The following is a 12,110-nucleotide window of genomic DNA, read 5'->3' on the forward strand; positions in this document are numbered from 1 at the left end:
TTTTCTATTTGATATGGGTGCTAGTCACAAAGATGCATTTATTTCCTGAAAATGAATGAAGCTATTTACTAAATAATTTTTACCTTTTTGTCTGTATGCTATGTTCAATATGAATGTTAAATTTCAATAAAGATTTTAAAGTATAAAGTTTTTTAAAAACACAGTGTGCACATGCATACACCACCCCCCTTTCTCTTGGGAAGAGAAGCCATCAATAACAATATATAATAAGAATATATACACAAGGATGTTTATTGCAGCATTGTTCATAGTGGGGAAAAAAGAAACTGGAAATTGTGAATGCCCATCTGCAGAAATGATTGAATAAATTATAATACACCATAAACGACAATCCATTCATTCCGAATGAACTGCAGAAATTTCCATAAGGTATTTGAGTGAAAGAAAAGCAAGTTGCAGAAAAGTAGCTATAACATACTGCAGTTGTGTTTAAAAAATAAAAAGACACCATATATAATGTGTGTGTGTAGGTCTTTAAATATTTTGTCTATACACAACTTATGCAAGCATGGAGAGAAATATGGAAGGTTACAAACAGGTAGCATGAGTTGGGGGTGAGGTGGGGAATGATGATGCTAGGGAATGGGTAACCAAAGAAAATTTAAAAGAAATTAAGAATTCACTTTTAAAAACTGGGCATTTGTTACCACATTTTTGCATTTATGTAAAATCTTTAAAAAGAAATATACAAAGAAAAAAGATAAAGGAGAAAGTGTAAAAACAGAATGACTGTTTTGAGATGGTAGAAAATCCTTACCTGTAGAAAATATCACAAAACATCAATAGTTAACTATGTCATATTGGTGCTTAAATGAGAAGCATAAGAACTGGAAAGTGTCCATTAGATTTGGCAATATCCATGAAGCTGGTGACAAAATTGACAAAATCAATCTGAATGAACTGAAGCAGAAGGCATATTAAAGTGGGTGGAGAGTTAGTAAGGTTAAGAGTAAAGGTGGAAAAAGGAATGCTGACAGTTCTCTTGCTAATGACAACTAAAAAAAAAAAATCAATAAAAATATAAAATATAACTTCTTAAAGGCACCAGAAAGCTGAAAAGGCAGTGATGAATTTCTATGCCAAGACGTAACAGAAGACAAACTTGTGAGCCAGGCATTTGAAACCACTTAACCCTCGGAATGTTTACTGATTCTACAAGAGGTAAAAAGATTAAACAGCATTTTTGATAGCTTAGCATGGCTAGGAAGACACAACCTGGGGTTGACAAAAGCTAATGCTGGCAAACTCTAGCAAAATTCCCACATTTTGAGTTGAGACCCCAAGAGCATCACTTAAGAAATAATAGAGTTGATTTGTTTTTGAAATCAGAATTACCTTTGATGGGAGTATGCAGCATAAATAAATATACAAGCAAATGAGACATGACAACATGAACTGGTGTTAGCAAAATTAATGAAGCAATAGAAACACACCCACAGGAGCTGCAGTTGCGGTTTAAGAGTTCACTAGATGTACAGCTTGACATACTATGTTTAAAATGTTCAAGACAATACAGACAACTCTGGGAATTTCAAAGGGAGCTAGGGATAAAAAGAATAATTTAAAAAGAACTGAACCAAATTTGTAAAATTGAAAAATACACAATGAAATTAATAACTCAATATCAGAACAATACTAAACTGGAAAACAAGGAAATATCTAGAAAAAAAATACAAAGAGATTATAGAGGGGAAAATTATAAATAGAGACTGCACAATTAGCAATTAAAGGTCAAATAAGTATAAATGGAGTTCCAAAAGGAGAATTATGCAGACGTAGATTGGAAGATAATTTTCTAAATGGTGAAAGGTAGTAAGCTATAGACTCAAGAGGTTCTGCAGACACTAAACAGGGAGAATACAAAAAACTAAAGACAAAATAAAACACCCCAGGCATATCATAGTAAAACTGCTAAAAGACAAACAGAAAAACTTTTAAAAAGCAGTTAGTAGAAAAAATACATACTAAAATGTTACCTTTTCAGTAGAAAAGAATGGATTTTTCAAAAAAAAAAATCCCTTCAACATGCTAAAAAGAAATAACTACCAATCTAAATTTTTATACCGGGATCCCTGGGTGGCACAGCGGTTTGGCGCCTGCCTTTGGCCCAGGGTGCGATCCTGGAGACCCGGGATCAAATCCCACGTCGGGCTCCCGGTGCATGGAGCCTGCTTCTCCCTCTGCCTATGTCTCTGCCTCTCTCTCTCTGTGACTATCATAAATAATAAATAAAATTAAAAAAAATATTAAAAAATATTTTTTATACCCAGCAAAACTACCATTTATTATCAGGCAAACAAAAGTTTGATGAAATTAATCAAGAGTAGAACAACTGAAAGAAATACTAAGGGTTTTTCTTTGGTCTAAGAAAAAAAAAAAAAAAAAAGATCCCCAATGAAAACTTGAAAATGTGATAAAAAGGATGAAAAGCAATGATAATGGTAAAAATGTATATACAGATCTTCCTTATGATGGGGTTATGTCCCAATAAACTCACTGTAATTTGGAAATATCGTAAGTCAAAAATGCATTTAAAACCAACTAAACATCATAGCTTAGCCTGCCTTCAACATGCTGAGAACACTTATATTAACCTATAGCTGGGCAAAAACTTTTAACACAAAGCCTATTTTATAATAAAGTGTTGAATGTCTCATGTAATTTATTCAGTACTGTCCTGAAAGTGACAGAATGTTTGTAAGCTTTCTAATTGTTTACAACATGATGACATGCCTGAATGGGAGCCGTGGCTTGCTGCTACTGCCAGGAACACATGAGTGTATCACACTACAGTATCAGTAGCCCAGGAAAAGAGCAAAACTCAAAACACAAAGTATAGTTTCTACTGATTGGTATTGATTTCACATTGTCATAAGGTTGAAAAATTTTAAGTCAAACCATCATTGTCAGGGACCATCTTTATGGCTAAATGCATAGCGGTTGTATAAAACAATACTTTCTTGTTGGAGTTAATAATGATCTATAATTAAAATCCAACAACAATAGCATATGGGTTGGGAGAGAAGTGAAGATTTATTTGCACTGTCTGGGAAAATGATAAAAGTACCAAGTAACATTAGAGAAGGATAAGTCTAGTATGTGAGCTGTAACCTAGTGTATCAATAAAAGAATGGTAAAAAAGTGTGATTTCCAAATTAATAGAAAACTAAATATTTCTAGAAAATATATTTTCTAACTATTTAGTTTCTTTCTAAAACTAAAAAGAAAATCATAGAAAAAGGAGCACACACACACACACACACACACAAACACACACACAAAGCCAGAAAAAAATAAAACTACATAGTAAGATGGTTTACTTAACCCCAAATATATTGGCAATTACATTAAATGTAAATGTGAATGTTTAAATTAACAGGTAAGGAGGGTTAAATGGATTTAAAAAACAAAAAACAAAAACAAACAAAAAACAAAAACAAAAACAAAACCCCAAAACTACATGCTATTTACAAGAGAGACATTTGTAAGGTTTATAAAAGGTTTAAAGAAAAAAGCACACCATGCAACCACTAGCCAAATGAAAGCTGACACACATCAAAGCAAAAAGCATTGCCAGAAACACAGAGAACACTTAAAAAAATTTTTTTAAATGGTTCAATTCACCAGGGATACAAATCAACTCTAAATTTATAAGCAACTAATAATATTGCCTCAAATTATAAAAACTGATATAACCAGAATAGGCAAATTCAAAATCATAGTGGGATATTCTAACTTACCTCATAAATACTCAATATATATATAAATTTAAACAACAGAATTGATCTAATGAATGTATGTAGGACACTTAATAACTGCAGTATATGGATTTTTTCTCATGCATACTGAACAAATTGACCATATTGTGAGTCATAAAAGAAAGCCTCACAAATTTGAACAATTGAAATGACAGGTTTGTTCTCTGAATGCCATGCAATCAATCTAAAAATCAACAAAGTGGTAATGAGAAAATCCACATGTATTTGGAAATAAATATATTTCTAAATAATCAGTAAGTCACACAGAAAGAAAAATGGAGATTAGAACATACATTTTACTGAATGGTGATGAAAAGACTTCATCTCAAAATTTATGGGATGCAGATAAAGATTGTTATTATAAAGGCTAAGATCGATCAGCTAACTAACCATCTTACTAAATTGGAGAAGGGAAAGTAAGACCAGATAAAGTAGAAGGAAGGAAATAAGAGGGATGAAAGGAATGTAGAAAACAAACACAGAGAATTTTAGGAATCAAAAAGTTAATTCTTTGTAAAGATGAATAAAATTGAAAAACCTCTAGTGAGACTAAGAAACAGAAGGCACTAGCCCAATAACAAAAATGAAAAGAGGACATCTATATAAACCCTGCAACATATCAGTTACTTTATATAAATTAAAACCTAGAATAGACACATTCCTAGAAATTACAACTCTTTAAAATGGACACAATAAGATAAAAATATCTGAATATTCTTCTAGCTATTAATGAAATCCATACCTCAAAGGAAGTATCAGATATCATGTCACTGGCAAAATTCTATCAGATTTTAAAGGAAGAAATAATGCCAATCTTACCTGTGTTATAAGGCCACAAAATCTTGGTAACAAATCCTGATCCATTTCTTTCAAGGAACTTATGGGCCAGTTCCATTGATAAAAATAGATGCAAAAATCCCAAATGAAATATTGGCAAGTCAAGTCTTGCAATATATTAAAATACATCACAATCAAGTTGGGCTCATTTCAGGAATGTAAACTTTGGTTTAAAGTTTGAACATCAATTGACAGAACTTCCCAAATGAGAAACATCTTAGTAAAATGCAGAAAAATAATTTGAAAAACTCAGCATCCTTTCATGATTATATATATAAAAAAATCCCTTGAGAATTGAAACATGCTTCCTTAATCTGGTAAAAAAAAATCCAGATTCCAGAACATATACCATACTTAATATCGAAAACTTTCCCTTTGACATCAGTAAAAGATTTAGTATTCTTCTATTCAACATTTTGTTGCAATTCCTAAACAGGGCAGAAGGTCAAAAAAAAGAAAGAAAAGAAAATAAATAAAATGTTGAAAGTAATGGAAGGGAAGAAATAAAACTCTTTGTGGATCATATATGCAGAATCAAAATAAGTTCTATAATAGGAGTGATAAGAATATTTAGTGTATCTGCTAAACACGATCATCAACTCTATTTCTATCAATTGCTCTGAAGCTTGGTAAAAGTTTATTAAAATAAAGGTTGCTGGATTCCATCTCTAGTGGTTGATTCAGTAGGTCTTGCAGAGGGGAGGGGAAGTCTTTAAGAATTTGTAGTTCTAAGTAGTTCCCAAGAGATGCTAATATTCCTACTCAGGGGACCATACTTGGAAAACCACTGCTATAGTTTACCAACAATGAAGCTTAAAATCACTTATCCAGAAATCTAACAAAAGATATACAAAGATTCTACATAGAAAACTACAAATCATTGTACACATAAAGAGGATCTAAATAAAGGATATTCCATTGTCATAGACTGGAAGAGTCAATATTCTTAAGATATGAATTTACTTCAACCTAATCTATAATGCAATTTCATTCAAAATTTCCACAGGTTTCTTTTGGTGGAATCAATAAGCAGATTCTGAAATGTGTATTGAGGCATTGTTGATAATTGTGAGGAAAGAACATGAACACTTAAGACAGATTCCCTGAGTCTGAATGCTGGCTTTTACTTTGTGACTCTGGACAAATTACTTGAATTTCTAAGCCTGGTTTCTCATCCGTAATGTGGGGAAGGTCACTTGCACCTACCTTTATGTAAGATTGGTATGCAGATTCAATATCTACAGTTTAGATGCATGCCTATTACACATTAACTGTTCTGTATGAATTTGATAAATACGCTTAAAATACAGAAATAGGGAGGTGAAATCTACTGGCTATCTTCTAGAGTCCAGAGGCAGACTCCTGCATATATGGACACTTGGTTTGTGACAAAGGTGGATTTATAAAACAGTGGGGAAAGGCTCCCAATAAAAGATACCAGGACAACTTGGTGTCCATTTAGGGAAAAGCACTTCCCAATATTTATAAAAAGCAATTCCAGGTACATTATAGATCTAAATGGAATACTTGGTTTTGTTTTTGTTTTTTTTTTCAAGCTTTTAGAGTATAATCCAGGAGAGTATCTTCATGACATTAGGGCAGGAAAAAAATATCTTAAATACTACACAATGTATATTAACCATAAAGGAAAATAATGACAAATTTTACATTAAAATTAAGATTGTGTGTTATGAGAAGAAACATTAATAGAATAAGAAAGTCACACACACTGAGTGGAAGAGATATTTTCAACATGTGACTGACAAAAGGCTTGTACAGAAATACATACAGAATTTCACCTAACAAAAACCAAAAGGCAATTACTAAAAACAAAATACTCCTCAGAAGGAAAACAAACAAACAAACAAACAAACAAACAAACAGCAGGTATCCAAATAAATAAATGGACAAAGGATTTAAACAGGCATTTCACAAAGGAGGAAACTAAAATGAACAAAAATATGAAAAAGCAATTTAATCTCATTACTAAGCAAAGAATGCAAATTTTTTTCACCTCACACATCAGAATAGCTAAAATTTTTTAAATGCTGGATAACTGGGTACTGGTGAGAATATGGAGTGACAAGAATTAAGTACTGCAGGAAGAGTAAGTTGGCACAACCACTTATTTTAGCATTACTTAGTCAAAATAAAGATATGCACAATCCTATGACCAACTAATTTTAATCTTAAGTATATACATCCAAAGAAATATATACATCTGTGAATCAGCAGATAAATTATAATCATCATAGCAGCATTATTTATTTGTAATAGCCTCAAACTAGTAACTACCTGTATGTGTCCCAACAGTAGAAAAGATATATAAATTATAGGATATCCACTAAGATGGAATATTATGAGGCGATGATAAAAAATGATGCCACCTCATGGCTGAATCTTAAAGACATAATGTAGAGCAAAAGAAGCCTGACCCAAAAAAGGAGGCAGCATAACTGTAAAGTAAGGAAATGAGATGATTGCCAACGAAGAAGAGATGGTGATTACCTTGGCAGAGAGAAGTAAGTCCTGACCAGGAAGGGGAACTGGCATGGCTTCTTATTGTTGGCAATGTCCTTTCTCAACCTATGCAATGGTTATCTGGGTGTCTGTTCTATAATATTTGCTAAGCCTTAACTTGATATGCCTTATTGTTTTGTATACATTACTCTATGTGCCATTTCTCACAATAAAAAAGAAACGTTGGGAGTTTGAAAGGGCAGACTTTTCTGAGTGTTGAACCTGGGCTTTACTAAAAGTGGAAAGGAATCCTGAGTTCCAAAAACCCCTTAGTTGTACATTTTAGAGCAGGAATAACCCAGAAGGTGATGTCAGACACGTTTTCCATCATCAAAGAAGGGGATAGAACTGCCACAGATAGTGAAAGAGGAAGAGGCTCCAGCGTGATATGACTGAGGTTTAAGTACTGTCTGGATCCCTGAGAAGTGCAGCACTCTGGAGTGGAGGAGGGGAAGAGGCAGAGGCAAAGAAACAGCTGTTGAGCCTGTTTGTGCCCATGAATCCCGTTTTTCCTCTCCTCCCAGCCTTTATAACATGCTTTACCTTCCTGCTCAGTCTTACTTATCACCCCTTCACCTAAATTCTATCCTTGAAGACTCAGCTCAGGGCCCTCTGCTCCAAGAAACCTCAACCCTTACCCCCTCCTTTTTAAAAGCTGCCCATTCCCAACTCAGGGTTCTGTGGCATGGTCCCTCTCTGCTCTCCACCCCTTGGACCAGTCTTTTAGCTCCTGCAGACAAGTGACCTCGGCATTACAGGCTGCCTGACTGTTCCGGTGCTAATAGGGCTATGGGCTGGCAAGGTAGAACTGAGAAGATACTGGAGGGGCCTCCTTAGATAGGAGGTAGGGGGAGAGCTCTGGAAGGGGCTTTCCTTCCCGAAGATTCCTCCCTTCAGTGGTCTTCAAGTGGAAGAAGCAGGAAGAGTTCCTCTGAATTGGGACTCAGCCTATGTCCCCATTCATGGTCGTAACCTAGCCTTCTCACCACCACATAGAAGTGACTAGGGTAGTTATTTTACTAGTCCCATTTTACAAACTAGAAGTGTTTTGGGCTAAGGTTTATTGCTGACCAGAGCACTTAAGAGCCAAGGTACTGGATAACCAGTTCCCCTGCAACAAGCTCATCCAGCAGCCCAGACCTCTAAAGTTAGCTGTCCTCTGCCTGCTACCTCCTCTTCTCTTGCTGAGAAGAGAATCAGAAATGTGCAATTCAGGAAGTATGTGGGGAGCACCTGTTAGGAGCGGTTAACAGCTACAGAGGGCTACTACGTCACATTGTCCTGGCTATCTTTGAGGGGCTTATGGCAGAGAGGGTGGAGAGGAGTCCAGAGCCATCCTGGGCTCAAGCCTTTCCTTTCTTACTCCTGACCACATTTATTGATTTGGCATATTTTTACATATATTTACCAAGGCTCCCTATGGACTGAGGAGACTCCTCTAGAAACACTGGTTCCCACTTCCAGCTGACAATGTTTGCCAGTCTCCAAGCCCCCTGGCCTGTGAGAGCTAGTGCATGTGAAAGTAGATCACTACCAGATAAAGATCCTTGAACAAACCTATCCTTCCACAATCCTATTCCTGAATTCTCACTGAGTCTGGACCAGCCCTGGGAATGGTCAGTTCAGAGGTCAATCTCTATCCTTACCTAAAACTTATTTCTAAGAAACTATGACTTGTTGTGAATATCTGCTCCATGGAAGAGGGCCACAAAGTGGCTACAGTCTGGCTCAATACTTAAGTCACTAAAGGGGCATTTTCCTCCACCTCAGGGTACAAAGATGAAAATTTGATGAGCTTCAGGCTCCTATGAAAAGTCCAAGAGGCCTCCCACACTTCCTGCTGGGGCTGGGAAGCAGAGAGAAGTCAGAGAATAGACCATGAGCCTCAGCCTACCTCTCAAATTAATTTGTTTACTGACTTTATTCCTAGAGTCCCAGTGCCAAGATCTAAAGGCCTGTGCTGTCCATAAAGAAGCAGCCCACACGTCCCAAGAGCAGCTGAAACCAGCTCACCCATTTATTTGTGAACATGAAGGAGAACAACAAAATTAAACAATCTTTAATAAAATTCCTATAGAAAACTCAGTCACAGGGTTCTCAGTTCTCTCTCTCATGTCACTGAGGATTGAGAGCTCCCAAAAATCTTTGGAGAAAAAGCAGTAGTTTTGCTGGATATTGCCAGTACTCAGAAAGAGCATCCATTTACACATTCAAACCAGTAGTTCTTATTGCACATATTAACATTATTTGCCATCTAGCACCCTAAGTGTATGGTACCTCAAATAATAAATTAAAGAATTCCATGTGGCATATAACCATTTCAATTTGAACTAATATCCTTGAAAAATCACATTATTATAAGTTTTAATAAATACAGTAAGAACAGCTGGCATTTTACTAAAATACTGAATTTTAGGTCTGGAGATGATTCCATAAACAGTTTCCTTTCACTTGCTTTCTGTCTTGGATGCATTTGCTCAAGTATTATGCTCTATGAAGTGAACTCTTTCATAGATACCATGTAAAAACTGAAATTACTATGTGCCTCATTACAGAAGCAACTGGAAGAACTGGATCTCATAGTTAACTAAAAACTTAGGAAAAAGCTCTGCTTTTTGTAAAACTTTAAAACACGACAGGAAGAAAAAAAGAAATGTCTTTTTATATAGAACTCCCCACTTGAAATTTTATAAATATATATGCAGCATATATATAATATTTGCCTCACGAGCAGATTTTCACCAAGTCTGATAGGAATGATGCTGTCATGGTAGATAAATATCAACAGAAGAATTAATCTTTCCACAAGTTTAAAGATTTCTTTTGAAAAATAAACATAATTTCAAATTATGTTATAATTTGTAGTTTATATAATTTAAAAAGGGAAGAAAGATGCCTTTCTTTTAAGCCTCATTTGGAAAGTAAGAACAACTACCAGTCCCCAGGTGTGGATAAGTTGGTTGAGTGATAACACTTGGTCACAATACAAAAAGAAGTATTTACACCTTTCTGGAAAAGTACCAAATACTTAAAAAAAGAATAAGACAGAAAACAATCTCTAGTAGCATTCTTCGGCGTGCAAAGTCAGCAGGAAATGATTATCCATAATGTTGGGAGTTTTCATGATGAATCTTGGAAGCATTCAATAAAGCAGAGGGTAGTCATCAGGGATTGTTCAGATTAGGATGTGTGGGATGCCTTGTTCTTAATTTAACTAAGTTCCAGGATTTCATTCCCTTTATAACATCTCTGGCAGGGTCATGTTCAATTTAGTGCAAGTGCAAAATGAAAACTAAACAAACCAACAAATACATTAGGAGCAAAGGCTGATCATTAAGATCTGTAGTCTTTCCGAACTGTGTGCGCCATCCAGTTCACTTTAGTAGTCCAGCTTTCCCTGAGTGCCTCATCAAATTTTTGCTTAAATTGCTTGAGTGCTTCTTCTTCACTCTTCCCTAAGGCAAGAGAGTCCTAAAAATGAAAGAGAAAAAAAATCTGATTTTATATATCCTCCATAGTGACATGCAATGTCAAAATCTCAGCCATACCTCCCCAGCCATCATTAAACTGTGTGCCTCATGTTCTTATTTAAATGTCTTCTGCAGCATGGAGAATGACAACTAAGGTAGGGTGATAATATAGTTCCTGCCACAGGGTTTTTGAAGATGAAATTTATGATGACTGCAAGAAAATTACTCAGTTGCTTGTCACTACCACTCCTGGATAGTACAGTCTCACAGGAAATCGCTCTGTTCCATTCCCTTTGAACATTTGAATGAAATAGGCAGGTACAGCTGAGCTTCATGCCTACAAAGTCCAATATACAAAGAAAAGGAGTTTTTACCTTAAGATACTGTATATCCTTGACTGATGTGAGCTCAGGAAGCCCTGCAGTCAACATCAGTGCAAAAAGGGTGATGAAGAGATTCCCGTGCCGTCGTAATATCAGATATGCATCCTCACAACACTGGCGGAAGCTTCAGTTGACACAACAAATCACAAGAACATGATGTTAGAGAAGAGAGCAAATTTCGTAAAGGAAAACAAGAGACATATCTAGATTTTCTGTAAGAGCTGGAAATTTTCTACAGAACTGAAGGTTTAATTCTGATTTTTAAAGCACTTTGAGGGGATCCCTTGGTGGCTCAGCAGTTTGGCGCCTGCCTTTGGCCCAGGGCGCGATCCTGGAGTCCCGGGATCGAATCCCACGTCGGGCTCCCAGTGCATGGAGCCTGCTTCTCCCTCTGCCTGTGTCTCTGCCCCCTCTCTCTCTCTCTCTCTCTGTGTGTGTCTATCATAAATAAATAAATAAATAAATAAATAAATAAATAAATAAATAAATAAATAAATATTAAAAAAAAATAAAGCACTTTGAAAATTGTTCCAAGACTAAAATTTACATAGAACAGATCTGGCTGTCTAAAATCACACATATCTTTTTAAAAATACAACTAAAGTTCTTATAAAAGGCTATGTAATATGTAACACCTGTGCTTTTTAATTCTATGAGACCCAAAAACTAGTTATAAAACAAGTGGTAATTTATAATCCATGAGGATTTGTGAACAATGTTTCTATATTCTAGATTTATAGTCTAACTCCAGAGATTAATTTCTTTGATTTGGTCCCAAGTATGGATGCTTTCGCACTGCACCTCCATATCATCTTGCCTTCCCTCTCTCTCCTCTTAAAGATAGTTATTCAAGAGGACCATCTGATGCTATCACCCTAATTTTGCCAAAAAAGAGAATTGAACACCCAGAGATATATTCTGCACAAACTCAGACACATCTAGAAATGATAATTATAATTGTCAGTATGAGTTGGTCACATCATTAACTTAATTCTAATTATCGTAATAGCCCTAAAAAATTTTTTTTAAAGATTCATTTATTTATTTGAGAGAGAGTGAGAGCAAGTTTGAGGACGGGGAGAGGGAGAGGGAGTGGGAGAGAAGCAGACTCCCCACTGAGC

General features: G+C 35.5%; 2 protein-coding genes across 3 annotated transcripts in view; one reads left to right on the forward strand and one right to left on the reverse strand.

The window, feature by feature from the left end:
• Positions 1-9,217, forward strand: part of FAIM (Fas apoptotic inhibitory molecule) — a 28,351-nt gene extending 19,134 nt beyond the window's left edge. Inside the window, exon 6 of the mRNA XM_038571027.1 lies at positions 9,067-9,217. Coding sequence (XP_038426955.1) covers positions 9,067-9,087 — 21 coding nt within the window. The 3' untranslated portion in view covers positions 9,088-9,217. The remainder of the gene's footprint in view (positions 1-9,066) is intronic.
• PIK3CB (phosphatidylinositol-4,5-bisphosphate 3-kinase catalytic subunit beta) overlaps positions 6,577-12,110 on the reverse strand; it is a 205,873-nt gene continuing 200,339 nt past the window's right edge. The window contains exons 24-25 of one of the 2 annotated variants that reach the window (XM_038571022.1): positions 10,981-11,113; positions 6,577-10,607 (exon numbers count right to left, since the gene is read on the reverse strand). In XM_038571022.1, the coding sequence (XP_038426950.1) occupies positions 10,470-10,607; positions 10,981-11,113 (271 nt within the window). In that variant the 3' untranslated portion in view covers positions 6,577-10,469. The remainder of the gene's footprint in view (positions 10,608-10,980; positions 11,114-12,110) is intronic. The other variant, XM_038571021.1, reaches the window with a different exon arrangement.

The sequence above is a fragment of the Canis lupus genome, chromosome 23 (genome assembly GCF_011100685.1).
Source record: "Canis lupus familiaris isolate Mischka breed German Shepherd chromosome 23, alternate assembly UU_Cfam_GSD_1.0, whole genome shotgun sequence".
Lineage (NCBI taxonomy): Eukaryota > Metazoa > Chordata > Mammalia > Carnivora > Canidae > Canis > Canis lupus.